Source organism: Ptychodera flava, chromosome 22 (assembly GCF_041260155.1).
Source record: "Ptychodera flava strain L36383 chromosome 22, AS_Pfla_20210202, whole genome shotgun sequence".
Classification (NCBI taxonomy): Eukaryota; Metazoa; Hemichordata; class Enteropneusta; family Ptychoderidae; genus Ptychodera; species Ptychodera flava.
Genome location: NC_091949.1, coordinates 27,067,223 through 27,088,478, shown reverse-complemented (window position 1 = coordinate 27,088,478; position 21,256 = coordinate 27,067,223). Strand labels below are relative to the sequence as shown.

General features: G+C 36.4%; 1 protein-coding gene across 1 annotated transcript; it reads right to left on the bottom strand.

The window, feature by feature from the left end:
• Positions 1-8,622: 8,622 nt before the first annotated feature.
• On the bottom strand, positions 8,623-17,211 carry LOC139123087 (uncharacterized). The gene is made up of 2 exons (XM_070689074.1): positions 16,957-17,211; positions 8,623-11,876 (listed from the first exon to the last, which is right to left on the bottom strand). Exons 1-2 carry the CDS (start codon positions 17,150-17,152, stop codon positions 10,735-10,737), a joined length of 1,338 nt encoding a protein of 445 aa, XP_070545175.1. The 5' UTR covers positions 17,153-17,211; the 3' UTR covers positions 8,623-10,734.
• Positions 17,212-21,256: the final 4,045 nt, after the last annotated feature.

Below are 21,256 nucleotides of genomic sequence, written 5' to 3'. Positions count from 1 at the left end.
GTTATAAAATTACATGAATGATAGAATTCACTGAAACGTATGCCATGGTGTTTGTAATCATCTTTAGCTCACGTGCTCAAACAAGTGAGACGATGTCGTAGCGATGTCTGTCTGTCTGTTGGCGTGATTTCTCAAAATCTGATCTGATCTGAATCAAACCTGATACATAGATTCTATTCAAGAATGGCAAGAATTTAATAGTCTTTGGCGAATGTGGCTTGCATATTTCATGATTTCATGTTCATTTGCATTTTGGAAAAAAAAACCCAGAATGTATTGAGATGGTTGCACAGACTGTTGATCACACAAGGATTTATCCGACACGAAAGCTACAAAGGGATAACATAAAAGTTAATTGCTAATTTGCATATTTAAATAACTTTTCTAATTAGGGATATATATCTTGACGGACTCGACCAAAGTTGACGAAACTTGCTATGTACATTGAAAATACTATGATACAACATCATTGAAAGTCACTAAGCATTTTTACTTCAGCCAATGCCCAATTTTCATATATAATGAACTTTCCTAATGAGGGATATCTACTTTGATTTGCTTGGTCAAGGTTGGCGAAACATACTATGAACATTGATGATACTAGGTGAAAACAAATATGAAAATCATTTAATATTTTCCCTTTAGCTAATCACTAATTTGCATATTGAATGAACTTTCCCAATTAGGGAAATATATATAGACTGGCATTATCAAAGTTGACGAAACTTGCTATGTACATTGTGGGTACTATGATATAATAGAACCAAAAGTTGGTTTAGATTTTTTAGGAAATCTAATTACTAAGTTGCATATTTAACGAACTTTTCTAATTAGGAATATATAATGATTCACTTGATCAAAGTCGATGAAACTTGCTATGTACATTGAAGAAACTATAATGATGAATTACTAATGAGAGTTGAGCATTTTACATCAGTTAGTTACTAATTTGCATATTAAACTAACTTTCCAAGTTAGGGATATAAGACTGGAAGGACTCCTAAAAGGTTTATGAAACTTGCTATGTATATTGATGATACAATTATGCTGTATTGGTGAGAGATATTTTACATTTTCATGCCAGCTAATTTGTAATTTGCATATCTAATGAGCTTTCACAGTTTTGCATATATAGTTTGAAGGAACTGATCAAAGGCAACTACAACTTTCATATAAAGTGGTGATACAATGACAGCCGTCAAAGAAATTAAATTTTTTTGTTTCATCTAATTACATATTTGCATATCTAATGACCTTTGGAATTAATCTGTGGTGAACATCAATCACGATGTTGATCATAACGCTTTGCAAACATGTGGCAAAAGTTCAAATTTAAAGACAACTGAGATATACTCAAACACGATAGCATTTTCATTTCATAACTGGTACTTGTAGTACTCTGAATGTTTATGCTTGACCTTTGAACTCGACTTTTTGGGCTGTTGATAGAAAATTTTGCCGCCTTGTCCATTAAAAGATGCATACATACGCTTCGCCTCGCCTGAAAATCACGATAGTACAGCGACTGCCACCGTGACTGCCGCCTAACCCTGACATTGGCTGATGTATCAAACTTGACATGTGGACTCTTTTTGTCTATCGGTTATGTTACAAGCATCTAGTAATCCCGCTAAATCGAATGTACTGTTGTGGAGACAAACGCTGTCATCAATCCAGTATTTACCGTATTGTTCAACTGGAAAGGAAAACGCCACGAAGATACTAATTCCTGTCAGAGCAATTATGGCCAATTCGCTGTTCGAACAAGGTTTCTTTTCATCGGCAAATTCCAAAATCCAGCGCCTACCCCACCCTAGTTCGTAGTCGAGATAGTTAAAAAAATCATCCCAGACATAAGTGATATTGATCGAACCGACTGAAACCACAGGTATAATCAAAAACATGAGAATAGAATCCCAAATAGTAAGATTTATCAAAAGTGCAGGTATACGGAGGCTCTCTGTGTAAGTATGGAATACATGGAAGTTCCAATACAAATGACATAAACATTTAAATATTGTAACAGACATTTTAATAGTCAGCAAGTGTGTTACTAAATTATTCAGTCTCGTGAAGTCAAGAAAACTCTCCATTATTCTTCGGCGGAAGACGTCTTGACCATTGTCGCTATCTTGAATCTCGCCTTCTCTACGTATCACGTCATCTGGTACTTGGTCTTCGTGCTGGCGTGTAGGCAGCATTGTAGACGTTAGAAAAATACACAGTGATTTGAAGTCCAACTGGACAGCCAGTCTTAAAAGGTAGATAATATACCAAAAATGAACAAACACAACTACACCAATCATGTCCAAGATACATCCGAACACCTCCCAACCGCTGATCTCTGGACAATCGGCTTTATAGACCAAGACTTCAAAACTTGTGTACAGACCGATATACTTCAAAACACAGAGGTCGTAAATCACACCACGGATTAGCACACTTCGCTTCAGAGGCACGAACTTATCATTTGTTCGGTTCAAAAGACCATGAATGAAGTCATTGGTTAGAGCACAGATAGCACTGGTGTCTAATGAAGAGTTCGTCACTTTTGTCGTACTGAAAACGGCATAAGCTCGACAGACAATGATCAATAACGTCGGTGTTAAGAATACGAGGTTACAGAAGAGGTCCAGAATTTCAGCTTGGTTCCCCCATCGGAGAAACACTCTCTGTAGTGGCTGGAGAACGATTACGATGGTTAAAATAAAACTGAAAATACGACTTACTAGTTTGGAGTTTCGGTTACCTGTAAAATAAAACAAAAGAAAATAAAAGAAAAGAAAAAAACAAGATAAAATAAAGCATCTCCGTGTTTAAGACAAAAAATTATGTAATTGATATTGTATGGACATCATTTAAGGTTGTAAATATGTCGAAAATTAGGGTATTTACTCTGCTTGGGATAATTTAAAAATTAAAAATGGGAAGCCATCATGTTACCGTGCGGGTTTGTGCGGCAAATTACTACTATCTAACATTGACCGACACTTGTAATTTGAATTGATTGCCGGTCTTTATGTTCTAAATGATGGTAACACCTCGGGGAATATTTTCAGCTTCTAAAAGCCCCTAGAGGCTCTGAAAGGCACTCAGTTTATATGGACTCACTTGAAATATTCTAGAGTAATCTTATCATTCTTTTGTGAAAAATACAATGGAGATTGACTTGCAACATAGAGACTCAAAAGTGTCTAAATCGAGCTTAGAAAGCTGTCAGTTATTACTACGGTTGGGCCGAAGTAAATCAGGAATGGTAAAAACCATGTATAATACAACTCTCCTGAATACCCCTCTCTGGAATGTCACCTTCCCCCTTTTCAGTTTGCACTCCATACATATCCCTGTTTATAATTTCAATGCTTGAAATATAAGTATGACCTTTCTAGAACGGTGGACTTTTGTTGGCCTAGGAAGTATAAAATTGGTCAGCTATCTTGCAGTGGGACCCTTCCCATTTCTTGGCCTAAACTGGTCTACGGGCACGAGGTTATTTTATAGAGGGGAGGGGGAGGGCAGAAAACCGGGGGAGGGGTAGGATATGAAGTCACATATGTACAAATAAGGATAAGGATAGTATAAGGATATTTATTTCCCAATAGAACAGAAAAGAAAAATAGAAAAATACCGACACATTAAGGATTAGTAAATTGGGTAGGGACTAGAAAATACTATACTAATCGAGTCCAGCCCCCTACCATTCACAATCGCTGAATCTATCATTTTGCAATAGGGCGCAATGTTGAACATTGTGACCTATCCTCGATATTTGAAATAAATTCTATGTCAATGGAAGTACATAAATTACAAAACTTTGCAGTAGAAAAATATAAATGAGAGAGAGGAAACCTGTCAGATAAACAAGAGATGACGTTTCAGGTCTCTTTTAACTTTTGACTTAGATCTCAAAGATCTTGTAATTTCTGGGATTTGGTTCCAAAGTGTAACACCAGCGTATTTCATTGAACACTGTCCTATATTAGTGGTGTGTTTAGGAATGAGAAGATTTCCCTTATCTTTCGACCGAGTAGAATACAGATGTTGAATACTTGAAAAGTAACAAGGAATTTCTGAAGAGAAATTTCCACTTATGTTATCATAAACAAAAAGTACACATATGTACATGTATGCACCCCACCCTGCTTAAGTCAAGTGCATTCATTTATTTTTGTACACATACACTGCCTAACACCCTATTCTATTAAGTACATTTAATTCAAACATATAAAGAACACAGTAAACATATTTACGCATTTAATTACAGGATGTCATTGATGTCCTGGGGACAGCCATTATAATGCTCGTAGGGTTGTTGTGAAAAGTTTTAAAATAAATTGTATTCATTATAAAATTGGCAAACACATAATATGACCCTCCCCAGGCTAATTTGCAAAATATGACCCTCCTTAATGACAGACGTTTAAAAAGACCCTCCCCCATCCTCAGGCCCTACGCCTGGTAATAACTGAAAGCTCCCTTAAAAGGAAGGCGCCCACCAGTACCAGTACCAGTTCATTGTGAATGCGTACGCCAGCGAGGAACGAGTAATTGATCGGCTGCAAAGGATCGCATACAAAGTTAACGTCGATCGAGCGCATTAGGAGAATATCAAATCTCATTTTGAAAGAGTCCACTTAACTTTTCTCGGATATGTTTCTACCTCTATAATGTTTAATCACAACTACATATATATGTAATGCTTTTAGAGAGAAAAAAAAATGTCACGCTTACAGAGCAGCCTCGTTTTCGGTGCCATGTCTTCACATATGAGACACTGATGTGACTCTTCACGACTGTTGTTGTTCACTGAACTTGTACCTGGGGTTTCACTTGTGATCGTCGTTGGCGGATCATGTATGTTTTCACCGCCCGCCTTACGGGAACATCTCAAACAACGTCGAGGATTTTCAAAGTGAAAAATCGCAAGGATAGAAAGACTTATTCTGACCAGAGTGCGTGGAAGGCCGCCTGTCGATGCTACTGCAGTGCTTTTTCTTTGCGCATCCATCAAACCGTGTCCCTCCGTCGTACCTTGATGATAAAAATTTATTAATTCCCTCATTAAAAATTTGATGATACGCAAAGAGACTATTCATTCAATAAAAGTGTCTACAGAGACACACTTTCATATGCATCATTACCATAACTTCTGGTGAGTTGATTCAGATTGTCAAATAACACAACAGTGTGTCGACGACGAATATCTAAATGGGTATACTTTAATACGACCTACCTGTCGACTCTTCGCTCATCCTGCTTTGTTATAAATGGCGACCACTTACAAAGCCAGATTTTTGCAACTATTGTTCTGTCGGCGCCACAGGTAAGTCCAACCCGTAAGATTGCAGGAAAAGACAGAATACAGTCTATTTTCCCCTGTGGACTAATAAATAAGAACTGAATGTTTCAGATAGGTCTACATGGAAATCTCTTCATTTTCTCCGCCCACCCGTGACACAATATATTGCACCCTTAAAAATCACCAGGCAAATCACTGCTAAGCTCGTGCACGATGTAAGTTACAACTCAAGACGATAGGCACTACCTGACCACTGAGAGACTTAAGTGGTGATTTGACTCTGATTCTTGGTGAAGACATATGAATAGATCCAAGTAGATAATTAACCTTTTTTACCATGCTAAAATTTGAATCATAGAACATGGAGTGAGTGTCGCTGAAGATTTATGTTGGCAATTATCTGATAAACAACACCAGCGTTCTAACCCAAAACAAATAAACGATAATTCCGAAACCACATCGTTAAATAGAATTTCTACGGTGTTTTTCGATTTTAATACGTCAGTATCTTTTCAACTTTCTTTCCAACTTCCAACTTCCAACAATCTGTTGTTGATATTTTACTTCGTATCAAGGTTCCACTCTACAAAAGCTAACTTTTCAATTATATTAAACACACGGAGTACGGAGTACCCGGCATGGACGGGGAGCTTCCAATAGCATTGCACGTGATCTACCGGTTATTGATAGTGACCCAACTTTCAAGTTCAATCACTGGACCCATTACTGTAGCGTTAAAGATTTTTGTCCTTACACATTATTTCTAAAATGTCTTAAGATGGAATGTCTTTATGCGTGTACGCTATGAGCCTGAGGCAGCCGCGTCTTAATGTAGCCACAGTGTGTGGAGGGACTGTTATTTGGCATACGTTAGCATACCACGTCCCAGTCAAGGCTCAGTACCTGCTCAGTACAACGCCCTCACAGTCACGATGCATATTATAACTTCTACTGTGTGCATAAGTTTCCATCACAAAAAATACTTCTTTCCACTTGTAGAGCAATTGCACTTTGATTTGAAAAGATTCAGACAGTTACGGCTTCCTCATCTTTGACCTTCATACTGTTTGTTATGTTTGTAAAGTACAGTTCTTTACAAAGTAATCTATATGCATGGAAGGTCCAATGTTATTGGCCAAAAATTGATATTAGTTCTGAATAGCGGTCTCTGAAATTGTCGACAATAAGAATGGATATTATACAAAATGTTTAGTGTTCAAATTCACTAATTTTGCATTTTTAGATATACTGAGGCAAGCCGGTAAGTCTACTATTCTGCTATACATAGGATTTATAGCAGTCGACAGACAACGTACAACAATATTCTTGTGGAATCTACACATACCCAGGGGAAGGTATGCCGGAGTCCGAATACCAGCAATCATCATGGAAGACTGTTTATGCCTTGAACCAATTGTAAGCAAATGATCGATTTTATTCCACGTTCCTGTTTTATTGAAACTCTTCTTGTAAAGAACGGCCTGCATTTGATAACGATATAATGAACAAATGGATAACAAGGTGATACTGTACGTGTAAAACTTGTGACACCTCGATTTTCAAGATTAAAAAACACCAATCGAAAGTTTTTTGTGATATTTTCTTGTCACTTTGGTTGAACTTACAGAGAAAAGTGTGTCAACAAAAATACTTCGTTAATTAATCGACGGCTAAATGAACATTGATTTTGAAAAATACGTCTGACTAAGTTCAAAGAACAGTAAAAACGAACTTGGTGAACATGTTAACAAGCAAAGAAGTTTGGTTACCGAATAACCAATGATCTGTGGTTTTATTCGTTGGGTATATGAGAGGATTAAAACAGCTGAATATCAACCTGAAAGGTAACAGCACGTCTTTCAAACATTTCGTTTACCAATGGCAGTTTAAAATTGCCTTAATATTTTGCCGTCACTTTCGGTCACGCTAGGCAACAAACGGAGAGAATTTCTCTATGCCTGTTGTCAGGTTAAATAAGGTTAAAGTGTACGCTCCTTGTAATGCTTACATTTACATCATTGTCCTAATTACTCTTAGGTTTGTCTGTTCCATCACGGCGATGTATGTCTTCATTAGTAATTCTTTATCCCGGAAGGTATAAAAGTGTGTACTGTTTTGGAAATGGCTCACAGTGTAGTTTTCTGCATAAGTTATGCATAATCACATCAACACTTTTCCTGGATTTCAGTACAGTGAAAAGAAAACAACGAAGGATGTAGAAAATATTTAAGCACTTCAGTTGACGATGTATGGGTATACTTTTAGTAGGCACTTCAAATTAACAGTGGAAAAATATCATCATCATTATCATCATCATCATCATCATCATCATCATCATCATCATCTATAGGCCTGCAGTTTCAATTGTTCATCGGAAGGTAAGTCACATAAAAAGCTGGTTAATATCCGTTAAATATCGTATTTTAGACAACATTTATTCATATTCAGTTATTCTGTGATTGATCGTTCCAATATGACAACGTTGCAAATTTTTTGCCAGTCAAGTTACTGAGATTAATAATACTTTGACATGGTCACACAAGATTCCTTGATGCTTTTGAAATCCACCGCAAGCTTATGAAGGTGCCATACAACAATAGGCAGCTCGTGATACCCAAATGGCATTTCAAAAATAAGCACATTGTAAAATTGTCCGGGACTAACATTTCCTGCCTTGCATATATTAGTGTTGTTAATTAGACAGTCTGTATCTTTTAAAATCTTTATTTACTTTTTGTCAACTGCTGATATGCAGCTGGCTCGGAAGGTTATATCTCATGCTGCAAGTATTTGCTTTAATGAGGCAAGGGCGTATTTTATCTATCAGAATATTTGCTTCCGTGGAGCAGTATGGCTACTCTCATCTGTTCAATATTATTACTATTACTAAGCGCCCAACATATATCATATTGGTCTTTCGAGAAAGGAGCTGAACTTGTCTTCCTGTGGGCTAATGTTAGACACTCACGTTGCCCTTATCCAGTCTGCTGTTAGCATAAAGCACCTGTCATTATTTTTCGATTGTCTATATTTCTGAAGCTCCTTCAGTCCTTCCCTGTCCTGAAATTTAATTGCTTAAGTCTGACCAGTTACACAGCTTTGTAATGTCTACAAGTCATTTATAGACCTGTAATTGTTCCCCCATTCTGGAAGATATTCTCTCATGAACTTTAACAGTGTTCATACAAGTCATGCTTTGAGACAGAGCAGCACAACCCATAATCTTCCACTCTTTCACATACACGTTCGGGAAAAGAACCGCCATCTTCATTCGGCAATTACTAGACGACTGGACATTGAAATTTTTCATTTCTTTCATTTTTAATGATCACGAAATATAGAATGAGACAAATATGAAAGTTTCTCGCCACGCGGTAAGGGAGACGAACCTCTACTTTACATGAGCACAGTAGAAAAACGCCATTCTTCAAAGGTAACAATTTCTTAATATAGCAAAAAATGACTTGCTTATCAACCTAAGGATATTACAAAAACAGTTTCCACGACGCTTAGGCGAGTCAAGGCAGCTGGCGACGACAATAACGAATAGGAACAGTTTATATATCAAAAGTGCAACATAATATCAACACAAAATCTACCCAAGCATAAACGGTGTACGGATACTATTTCAAGCTTGTGTAACACAGTGGAACTTTTCGATAAAGTTTCGATTTTTTTAGTGCTTCCCTTTTTGTTGTTAGTGTTGTAGTAGAACTAACAAAGTGTGTAAGGATTTATTTATATGTTACCACCATCCATTGGACAAATTGTGTATAGATGGATGAGAAAACCCTTCAGAAAAAGGTTAACAATTAAAATCATGCATCATGACCTATGTTTTGTTAAACTTAATCAATCATAATGTTACATTTTCTATTAGTTTTCCCCGACACATGTGTTTAAACATGATTATGTTGAAGAAACTAATAAATTCTATAAAAGTACAAGACTAATATTCGCTGACACATACGTCATAACATTTCTAATCATTACACTTGTAGTATTTTGAGTTTTTATGCTTGACCCTTGAGCTTGACTTTTTGGGCTGTTGAAAGGAGGTTATGAAAACTTTGGCCTGTGTCATGCGCTATGTCCTCAGCCCACCCCAGGTAATTTTCACCTACATTTTTATAAGATGCATACACATGAGGGAGCCTTAAGTAATTATAAGGCGGATGGGTGGGCCTGAGGAATTTAAGGTATACCTGTTCTGAAAAAATGTGACTGTCCCCTAATCCTTGTGTCTAAAGTGTGACTCTCCCCTGTCCAACATTCTAAAACATGACCCTCCCCAAGCCACTGCAGTATTCTCCCAGGAATTTCTGAAACAGTATAAGCTAATTTACATATCATCAGGTTTAATTGCCAGTAAGTTAGCGACTGGACAGAAATTACAGTAGGGGAGAGCTGTATTTGTTGGAGGGTCAGCATTATTTGCGCAAGTGTGGCCAATATGGTGCTTTACCAAAAAATATCAAATCATAAAACATGGGAGTCTATCGGGCAAACTGTTAATAATTTTCCTACAAAAAGAAGCTATATCTGTACATTAATATTATGTTTGATAATGTATGTAAATGTGCTTTGCTTGAAGTGGGAAGTAAAAACTGCATGTGTGTACAAAAACTTGGATTTTTGGATTTTATCGAAAATGTTGATTTCTCTTTACATGGAAGTCTATGAGAAAGTTTTAAACAATTTTTTCCGATATAAAACTAGCAACATCTGTGCATTTATAGACGTTTGATAATTGAAATTAATGTACTTGGTTAGAAATATGGTGGTTGCAAGAGCATATGTGTACAAGGAATTGGATTTTGGATTTTCACCAAAAATGTTGATCAACTATACATGGCAGTCTGTGAGAGAACTATTAACAACTTTTTTACGGTATAAAACTAAAATATGTGTGCATTTGTAGACGTTATATGATTTATATACACTTTGCCAACTGTACTATTAGGGACACTTTTACCCTTATGTTTTTTTCAATTGTCCTTCATCAGTTTTAACTGTTCAGTGTGTTTAATGTAAATACCAGTGCATGTTCTTTGCTTGTGAAGCTTGTGATAATATGTATGTATTTAAAAGAATCATTGTATTTCATCGATGATTTCTATTCAGGAAATATCACATGGACAATCGAATGTTAGGCTGTAAAATCAGCTTCTGTTAAAAGTGGCCCTCCCCAAAGTTAGGTTAATAGAAAGTGTCCCTGCCCCAAGACAGTTTTCTAAAAAGTGACCCTCCCTCTAATGCCCCCAGCCCACCCCTGTAATTACGAAGGCTCTCTTATACTATAAACCTCACCCTGCAAATCGTGAAAGCACCAGCGACCGCCACCATGATTGCCGCCCAACCCTGACATTTGGTTGATGCTATCAAAATCTACATAAGGACCCTTTGTGACTGTCAGTTATGTTACGAACATCAAGTCATCCCGCTACATAAAATGTACTGTTGTAGAGACAAATACTGTCGTCTCTCCAATATTTACCGTATTGTTCAACTGGAAAAGAAAACGCCACGAAGATACTAATTCCTGTCAGAGCAATTATTGCCACTTCTGCGCTGTTCGATCCAGATTTCTTCTTTTCGACAAAGTCCACAATCCACCGCTTGTCACACACTAGTTCGTAGTCGAGATAGTTCAAAAAATCATCCCAGACATAACTGATATCGATTGAACCGATCGAAACCACAGGTATAATCAAAAACATGAGAATAGAATCCCAGACTGTGAGATTTATCAACAGTGCTGGTATACGGAAGCTCTCTGTGTAAGTATGGAATACATGGAAGTTCCAATACAAATGACAAGAAAATTTAAAGATTGTAACAGACATTGTGACTGATAGCAAGTGTGTTATTAAATTATTCAGTCTCGTGAAGTCAAAAAATCTCTCCATTATTCTTCGGCGGATCACGTTTGGATCTTGGTCGCCATCTTGAATCTCGTGTTCTTGACGTTTCACGTCTTCAGGTACTTGGTCATCTTGTTGGCGTGTAGTCAGCATTGTAGACGTTAGAGAAATGCACAGTGAGTTGAAGTCCAACTGGACAGCCAGTCTTAAAAGATACATGACGTACCAAAAGTGAGCAAACACCATCACACCCATCGTGTCCATGATAAACCCGAACAATCCCCAGCCGTTGATCTCTGGGCAGTCTGATTTATAAACCAAGACTTGAAAACTTGTGTACAAACCGATGTACTTCAAAGCACAGAGGTTGTACATCACACCACGGATTAGCACACTTCGCTTCAGAGGCACGAACTTATCATTTGTTCGGTTCAAAAGACCATGAATGAAGTCATTGGTTAGAGCACAGATAGCACTGGTGTTTATTGCAGAGTTCGTCACTTTTGTCGTACAGAAAACGGCATAACTCCGACAGACAACGATCAACAATGGCGGCATGAAAAATGCGAGGTTACAGAAGAGGTACAGAATTTCACTTGCGTTCCCCCATCGAAGAAACACCCTCTGTAGTGGCTGAAGAACGAATAGCAAAGTAAAAATACCACTTACAATAAAACAGATTACTTTGCGTAGATTCTTTGGGTTTCGGCTATCTGTAAAATAAAATAAAATTAAACATCTCAGTTTTCAATTAAAACAAAAATTTATATAATTGTTATTTTGTGGATATCTTTTAAGGTTGTGAAGATAACGAAAATTAAAGGCATGAACTTTTACAAATACTTTGCTCGAAATAATTTACGTCATTATAACATTAGAAATTGGAAGCCATGACGTAACATTTCGGGCAAACTACTACTGACTGAAATTAACAGATACTTGTAATTCAGAATGACTGCGTGTCTTTAAGTCCTCCATGATGACGCGAGTGTGATTGATAAACCGCCTCCTGAAGATTAAATTGTAACGCGGGGGGCTCAACTGTGTTCAAATAGATCTTAGGGAGCTGTCAGTCATAACGAAGGAGTGGGCCAAGGGAAATGAGAAGTGGTCCATCACGTGTCATGTATCACGTGACCCTCTGCAATTCCCATCTCTGAAGTGTGACCGTCCTCTTTGCCAATTTGTAAACTATGATCGTCTCCTCGTTCCAAATTTGAAAATTTGAAATGCAAATGTGACCTCACTAGAACTGCAGGCTTTGTTATAGGCTTAAGAAAGTATGAAAATGGCCAGCTATCTGAGAGTGGAGCCTTTCCACGTCTTGGCTTATACTTGTCTAAGGGTGCGAGGTCATCGGCATTGGGCGGAAGAGAAAACTGAGATGTGAGTAGGATTTTGTATACACATACACTTGTAAACACCCTACCCTGCTGTAGTCAAGTGCATTCATACTAAATGTTAAACATATATTAATCAACAGATATAGCCTGTCTTGTTCGGAGAAACTGTGAATAGTTTCCTCCATAAATGACAACGTATAGTGTATCGATAGTTTGGGTGAAATTTATCGTGGATGAACACGACAATTCTCCGTACTATTTCAAATTTCTCCGAGCTGTTTACAATTTCTCTGCTAGGAGACATTCTCCGCACTGTTTCACATTCCTCTCTATACTGTTTCAAATTTTGCTTCACTGTTGAAAATTTCTCTGCTAGTATGTAATAAAGGGAGAGCAAACCTACACATCGTTCATATCTGAGTTGTTTGCGTTTTGCATATGATATATTGGGTATATTGTAAGTGTATATTATGTTTGGGCTGTTTTATGTTAAGTGTCGATTAGCCATGGCGAGAAGAATACGTAATCTGCGTGTCTTGCTGTTACAGGAACCCGCACTTGAGCAGAGAGACTACTGTGACACTGCGATACTTTGACGCTACGTTTAGGAAACAGAGTTTTCCTCATCAATCGCTAGAATTCATTTTTGATTTGTGAGACGTGTCAATTGATTGATTGTATGTGTTAATATGTTGTTCCACTGAAGTTTGTTGTTCAAGCAGCGAAACTAGAATGCCCACGTTTCGGTCTTGTTGTGTTTTTGTATGCACGTGAGTAGGAGTTCGAGTATTGCAGTTATTGTGAAGTCTTGCATTTATTTGCAAGCTACGAAACTGACTCTTTTAAACATTCCTATTAGAAACAAAAAAAAAACAGCATGACACGTGCACAAATCATAGCGCTGAAAAAAACTGTAAAAATAAGGAGATTACTGTCAAACCCTTTGATAAAGGAAAGGGAAGGCTGTTCTAAACACTGATGATTATGACATAAGGAAATGTCAGCGTCGAGTCAGCGATCAGCGATACTACATAAAATTAACAACAAATAACGCAAAACATACCATTACAGAATTAAGCTTACACAGTCTCATAACAGGCATGTACGATGAAAAAAAAAACATTGATTATCACACCTACGAATATTTGAATCCAGTTAACAGCAAAATACGAACACCACTTTGGTACCTCCTGCTAAAAAAATACACAAAACGCGACCACCGGGAACTAAGTTCGTAGGACGCCCAATTATAAGTGGATCCTCCAGTCCAACCTTTCACATATCAGAATTCATCGACTATTCTCCAAACAAATTGTGAAGAACAACCAACAAACATTAAAGATACAACAGACTTCAGACGGAAGATTGAGATAATCAAAGTTCTGGCCAATGCGACATTTGACGATGAAGCAATCGAATCAGCCGGCAGAACATTGGATCAGGAAAGACCATCAAACGATTACATAATCAAACAACCAATTCATGACAGCTATGCTAGAAATAATCTTAAAACACAACACGTTTGAATTCAACAATGCATTTTACCGTCAAATAAGTGGGTGTAGTATAGGATCTCCAGCTTCACCAGAAATCGCCAACATTACATTTCACGAGACGGAAATGAGAATAATATAGAAACACAACAATTAAATATCGCTCTGGCTGAGATTCAGAGACGATGTATTTCTGATTTTCATTGAAATTCAATAAGAACTTACTGAATTTTATATCAAACATCAACAAAATGCATCCTACTTTCAAATTTTCGTTTGAAAGCTCTTCCTTAAGAAATCAAATATTAAGACCCAATTATCTCTAATGGTCATAGGTACGACAAAGAGAACATTCTCGGCACCAAAACACACACAACACCAACAGATTTTACAGAGAAAGTCATTCCACCCTACAGCGGCATTCAAGGGCCTTGTCAATGGCGAAACATTAAAATACATTACAGCATGCAAGAACGAAGCCGATTTTACACAGAACGCATTATCGGTGAAAAAGAACATAAAACACGATTAACAAAATAAAAAAACACCATCCACAATACTCTAGTAGTCCATGGGCTCGAGGGGTCCGCTGTTTACCCCAATAAACCTACTACATTGGTATTTTTTGTCTTTTAGGATCTGCTGAACAAGAAAAAAGATGTTAAAATTGGATATTTTGGGATGCACTACCTCTCTTGGTTTTTGATTTACATATACCGCGAAAAATGGGTAGGGATACGATATCAGCTCCTAAATTAAGTAAAGTAGCGGCTTACACTTTTGGAAACTTCAGACAGTACTCTCTATGAGAAACACCAACTTTAGCAAAATAAATTTGTGTACATGTAGAACGGCTTTAAATGCAATTTTTGAAAATTTTTAACTTTTTACCCAAAATACCATGTAACAATTGAAGAAGCAAAGTTTTGACACCTTTTTGTGTTTAAATTATTTATTCCTATATATTAAAAAAGAGAATAAGTGTTAACATTAGATATGTAAAGATACACAGCTTCTCTGGAGTCAATATTGAGTTACGTGATCTTATGGGGCACTCAAAAGCTAGGGGTTGGAGTACACCATTCTTTCCTTGATGAAATAAACTGGCTTGAAATATTATATACCTTATTGTTTTAGAAAGCTTAGATAATGGCCTTTCTATAATGTATGAGTTTTCTGTAAAACAAATATGACTACATAGAATTGGATGACTTTAAATCGATTTTTTCTGGTAATTTAGTATTTTTAACCGAAAGAAAATACGATATCTGTGGTTTCCTTCAAATGTTGCAAACGAAAAAGATTAATGGGTTTTATTTACTGATTGCAATGTGCTGAAGACGTATATAAATGTGTAAATTGGGTATTTACCATGCAGTATCGTCTCTCGTCACGAAACTTGCAAGTTTTGCAATTCTGGTGTATTTTATTGGTTTGCGATGAACTAATACACAGCTAAAACGTGTCCACGTAGTCATAGTGTCATTTTCTCCTTGAAGTAATAGAGACTGTTGATGACACACACTCACTCTCTCTCTCTCTCTCTCTCTCTCTCTCTCTCTCTCTCTCTCTCTCTCTCTCTCTCTCTCTCTCTCTCTCTCTCTATGTATATATATATATATATATACATATATATATATACATATACATATATCATATATATATATATATATATATATATATCTTTATATATATATTTTGATATATTGATATGACGTACTTAGAATATTTTCAATGACTTGTCTTGGTGATATATCTATCATCACTATGAATGCATTTTTATTTCATCATTTGTGTCTTTTATGTATATGTGTTTGCTTTAGTTATGGATATAACTATCTTTTTTAATTGTATAGTTTCTTTCTCTTTTTCTGGATTCGATTGCACAGGGTTCTCATTTGAGAATGGTTTCCTAGCAGAGACATTGTAAACAGTATTAAAAATAAAATTGTCTCCTAGCAGCGAAATTGTAAACAGTGCGGAGAATTGTTTTCTAGCAGCGAAATTTTAAACAGTGCAGAGAATTGTTTTCTAGCAGAGAGCTCGGACGGAGAAATTTGAAACAGTAGAGGGAAATTCGAAACAGTACGGAGAATTGTCGTTTTCGTCCACGGTAGAAATTCCAATATCACATACATTCGTTGTACATATATGCACTTCTAAACACCCTATTCTGGTGAAGTGCATTTATATCAAATGTTAAACAAATTGAAATTTACAGATATAGTTTGTCTTGTATTGGGGAAAATGCTATCAGTTGCTTCATAGACGTCAATGTGAAATAAAACAATATTTTGAGTGAAATTGCAAGGTAACATTTTTGTTCAAATATGTACTACTGAACACGCTATACTATTAAGTACATCCAAATCAATTATAAACGTATAGAGAACAAAGTGAGCATATTTATGCATTTAAGGATGGGATATCATTTATGTACTGTGGGGCAGCTATTATAATGCTTATCGATAGTCGTGAAAAGTGATTTTAAAATTTTTTATTCATTTATATTTGCGAAAATATAATGTGACCCTCTTCCGGGTTAATTTGCAAACTTTGATGCTTTCCAATGACAGATTTGCCAAATAAAATTCATGTATATATATATATATATATATATATATATATATATATATATATATATATATATATTTAGCGCTTTCCAAGGACAGATTATTTATATATATATTATATATATATATATATATATATATATATATATATATATATATATATATATATATATATATATATATATATATATATATATATATATATATATATATATATATATATATATATAGTTGGCGCTTTCCAAGGACAGATTTGCCAAATAAAATTCCTCTGGCCTCCTCTCCTTTCCTCATAGTATCTGAAAGCTCCCTCCTTTTATGATATCGCTATATATATATATAATATATATAATTATCTTAGAGAAAGATAAGTGTAACGCTTACAGAAAAGCCTTGTTTTCGGTCCAATGTCTTCACATACATGGCAGTGATGTGACTCAGAGCGGCTGTTGTTGTTCACAGAACCGTATCTTGTACGTGTATTTTCACTTCTGACAGTCGTTGGCGACCCGTGTATATCTTCACCGCTCGCCTTATTTGAACATCTCAAACAAAGTCGAGGATTTTCGATGTGAAACATCGCAAGAAGAGATAGACTTATCCTGACCAGCGCGCATGGAAGGCCATCAGCCGATGCAGTTTTTTCTGTTTGCGTGAACACCAAACAGTAATTCCGACATTAAAATCTGATGAAATGCAAAGGCACTATACATTCAATAAAAAGTGTCGACAGACATACTTGATGAGTTGATCGACAAAGCGTCCGCCAGTGTGTCGTCAACCGATATCTCAACGGGTGAATTTTGACGTCACCTACCTGTCGATTCTTCACTCATTCTGGTTTGTTAAACTGCGAGGACTGCTGGCAAATTAACCTATTTGCTAAAATTGTTCTGCCGGCACCAGATGCAAGTCTAACACGTAAGATTGCAGGAAAGGAAAGTGGGCTATTTTCGGCTGCGGACCGGTCATTAAAAAAACCCGAATGTTTCAGTTCGCCCTGCATCGAAACCTCTCCATTTTCTCCGCCCACCCATAATATTATACATTGTACCCATAAAAGTCACAGGAAAATTCACCACAAAGTTTATGCACGGGATCAGTTGCCATTCCAGACGATATGCGCTACCTGATCTTTTTTAAAGACTACAGGGATGAATCGTTGATGCATTCTTAACGAAGAGAAATGAATTGATCCTCAAATATAAATAGTTTGTTTTTTATTTTCAGAATGCGAAAAACGAAAACACAGGAACATGGATTTTTCCTTCGCATCAAGGTTCAGCACAGCTAAAGCTTTATTTTCAATCATATCAAACACAAGGAGTACGTACCGGTAATTGATAGCGACCCAACTTTGTATCGTTTACAAAGTTAAAAAGATTCGGTTCAAAAAAAGATTCGGTTCCTGGAATGGTAGCGAAGGATAAGCAGGAAGGGAACTCTGGGTCAAATGTCAACTTGGCCTCTCTCACTCTATGCCGCCCATAAATTTAATTTAAAGTTTCGTTTCGACAATGTGGGCGATTATTTAGGAGTGAATATTTTGTTTCCCCCAGTAACTGTTCATCCTAATCGCAAGTTTTTGTTGATAACTGTTCATTACTCATAATTTCTGTGCTGACCTCTGGTGCCATACCGCAATAAAACGTTGACTAGTTCACGCAATTTAGAGCCGCGACTCGTATCAAGAACTTTCAACAACAGGAATGTTAGGGAACATTCGTTTTTTACGGGGAGGGGGTGGGTCGATAGAACTTAAGCTACAGATGAATAGCAAAAAGCGACCCCTTCAAAATATTTTTTTACAAAATGACCCCAGTTAATGAATAGTAAAATGTTAGCCCGTTATTATGACATACAACTCGTACAAATGCTTTGTAACGAGGTTTTAAGGTTCCAGTTAGGTTCCTATTGGCGTTCTTATTGATATTTGTTAATCCTTTTTGTTCATATGTATGTAATTATATTGTCCAAAAAGCTTTGCAAACACTCGATATAACACCATATTTTTAGAAATTGGCGCTATCTTCCCCAGTTTTCCAAGAGATATAAAATGTATGTCACGTACATTGCCTTAACATGTATTTCTGTTGATCAACTAGGAAATTTCATTTTCCTGCGTTTTCTACAACAGTAAAAAGCCATGTTTGTATTCTGTTTTACGTACTTTCCGGTCATTGCTGTTTTTTGTCTTAATTCCAAAAACATTTATTTTAAAATTTGACCTTAAAGTTGTATGGTAAAAGTTAAACCCCCTTATTGCCACCGACCCCTTCCCCTAAAAAACGAATGCTCCCTTAGGAGATCGATAGTGAGATCTCACGAGAGGGTAGTTATCAATAAAAAAAACAATTAAATTTGCAAAATACATGCTGCTCGTTGAAAACAAATATTGATAATAATCATTGAATTTGCCCCAGAAAAGGTGTTATGCTTACCCATTTATTTCGGGTTTCGCTGATTTAGTTTTTCATGAGTAATCACAGTCAACATTGGATGATTAGAGGAAAAGAATAAAATTGTATTGCAACACGGATACTCCTACCATTAAGTCAAGTAAATATACCGTTAAAACGTCATTTTACATTATTTTTCTTTTTGATAAATTTTTAATATTTAATGACTCAGCAAAAGGTAAATGAGCGAAACCCAAAATACATGAGCGTGTGTAGGATGGAAATTTGTAAAAAAAATAGACATGCCGAATAAAATCAAACTGAAAAATGTAAAAAAACGTGTTAAATGTGTTAAATGTAGCCTCGAGACCGCACATTGTACCTACAGTACATAGCGCTCTATCAGAGTGCAGTCAATAGAATTGATGTCTCCATGTCTACGATTCAGATCAAAAGACAGTTTCAAGAACGAGATCCACTTGAAGAAAAAATGCGTCAGATTTAACTTGGAACTTTATTACTTCTGCCAGTCGGGCCAAACCTAATGTTTAGACAGACTCTCATGCCGATACTGGACAATATTTCAATCTAGTAATTGCCTAAAAGGATATATGCCATTTAGGGAAGGTTTCGTTATCTTACTGTTGGAAGCAAAGAGCGGTAACGACTTTGTTGAATGACGAGCCAATGAAAGTTAGATAGATACGCTTTAAGGTAGCTACATACCTTTTAGACACTTTCAGTTTTTTATTTTTTTCTCAATTGAACACGTCCCAAACCCCAATAAAGTATAAATTTTCTGAAAGCCCTGATATAGAGCTATCCACCCAAGCACAGTACACGGTCATTATTTGCATAAAAAGCGTTGCTTCAATGGCTGAATTTTATCAAAAGCTATTCTCGGACGGCAGTCTTTCCTGTTTTTTATTGTTCATATCTGGCTCTCATATGTGATTAATTTCAATAGCTGAAGCGCAGTTTGAAATTTAACGAAACCAATCTTTTGAAAAATCATTCTTAGTCACTCTTTCCTGTTCTCGTGAAATTTGTGAATACTATAATAAACTTGGTTCACTTCGCTGTTTCACTATGTCAGTAGGAGATACAATTTAACGTTGCGAGACGGAATGTTTGTCAAGCGATAAGCCTGTTCACATCACACACCCTCTGTGGTTGTAAGGACTTTGATCAGTGCTATAAGATGACTAAATGATAAATTCAGTAAGACTTTTCACTTTCAAGGGAAACAAAGGATAGCACCATGTATAGTTAATGTAAACGAGAACCAATTCGAGAGCCTTAGATCGATGAAGACCGCGATTTATTGCTAATAACCCTCGAAAATAAAAACTTCGCTCCTTAGAATTGATACCAGCCTTTGAACAGACATATAGCATGCTATGAAATCACGTACACATAGTTTCTGATATGTATTGAGGTGAAATATATGTATGCCTCTACTTTAATTGCCCCAGACTATTGTGTTCAATACCACAATATTATATCCCAGATGAGACTCAGAACATCGCCCTCACAGTCTCTGTGAGATTGTGTCTTAACTTTCTCATGCATAAGTTTTAATTGCGAAACCATGTATTGCCTCGTGTTGAATAATAATAACTGAACTTTGATTTGAAATGATCGAGATGATTAAATCTCCGTTATCTGTAACTTTCGATATATTTCCATAGTTTTAATTCTGTTTGCAAACTTCGACTTTTTTGGTTTACTCTCAAGGTCTTGTTAAAATATCCAATGTTCAACTTTGCAACACAGTATGTATGCATGGAAGGTCCAACTTTATTGTTGAAAACTGAATGTTAGTTCGAACTAGCCTTCATTTCTTCAAAATAACAGTTACTGTGCATATTTTGCGAAATGAGTAGTCTACACAGGGCAATAACTTGTATTTCAACAGCCTGGCGGGAAGGAGGGGCTCTGGACTTGTATTCTAGAACAAAAAAGACGTCATAACTATTATCCCTTTAAACTGGAAATCCTGAACGCAATACTTAGCTTTGCGTTGGTGTTGATGGTTACACCCGTATCCTATATTGCCTTCATCAGCCAAACAGAGCGTAAGCATATTGTGCGAATATATAATGCATAACTCGAAATATATTGTTGACACCTCGAACAGCTCAAAACCAAATACGGAGATGAAAGTATTGAAACGGGGTATCAATTTTAGAGCATGCCTTTCTTTTCCCTGTAGCTAAACGATATTAAATTTACAGTTACAATTTTGATGTACTACCGCAAGCCATATAAGCCTACTAATCTAC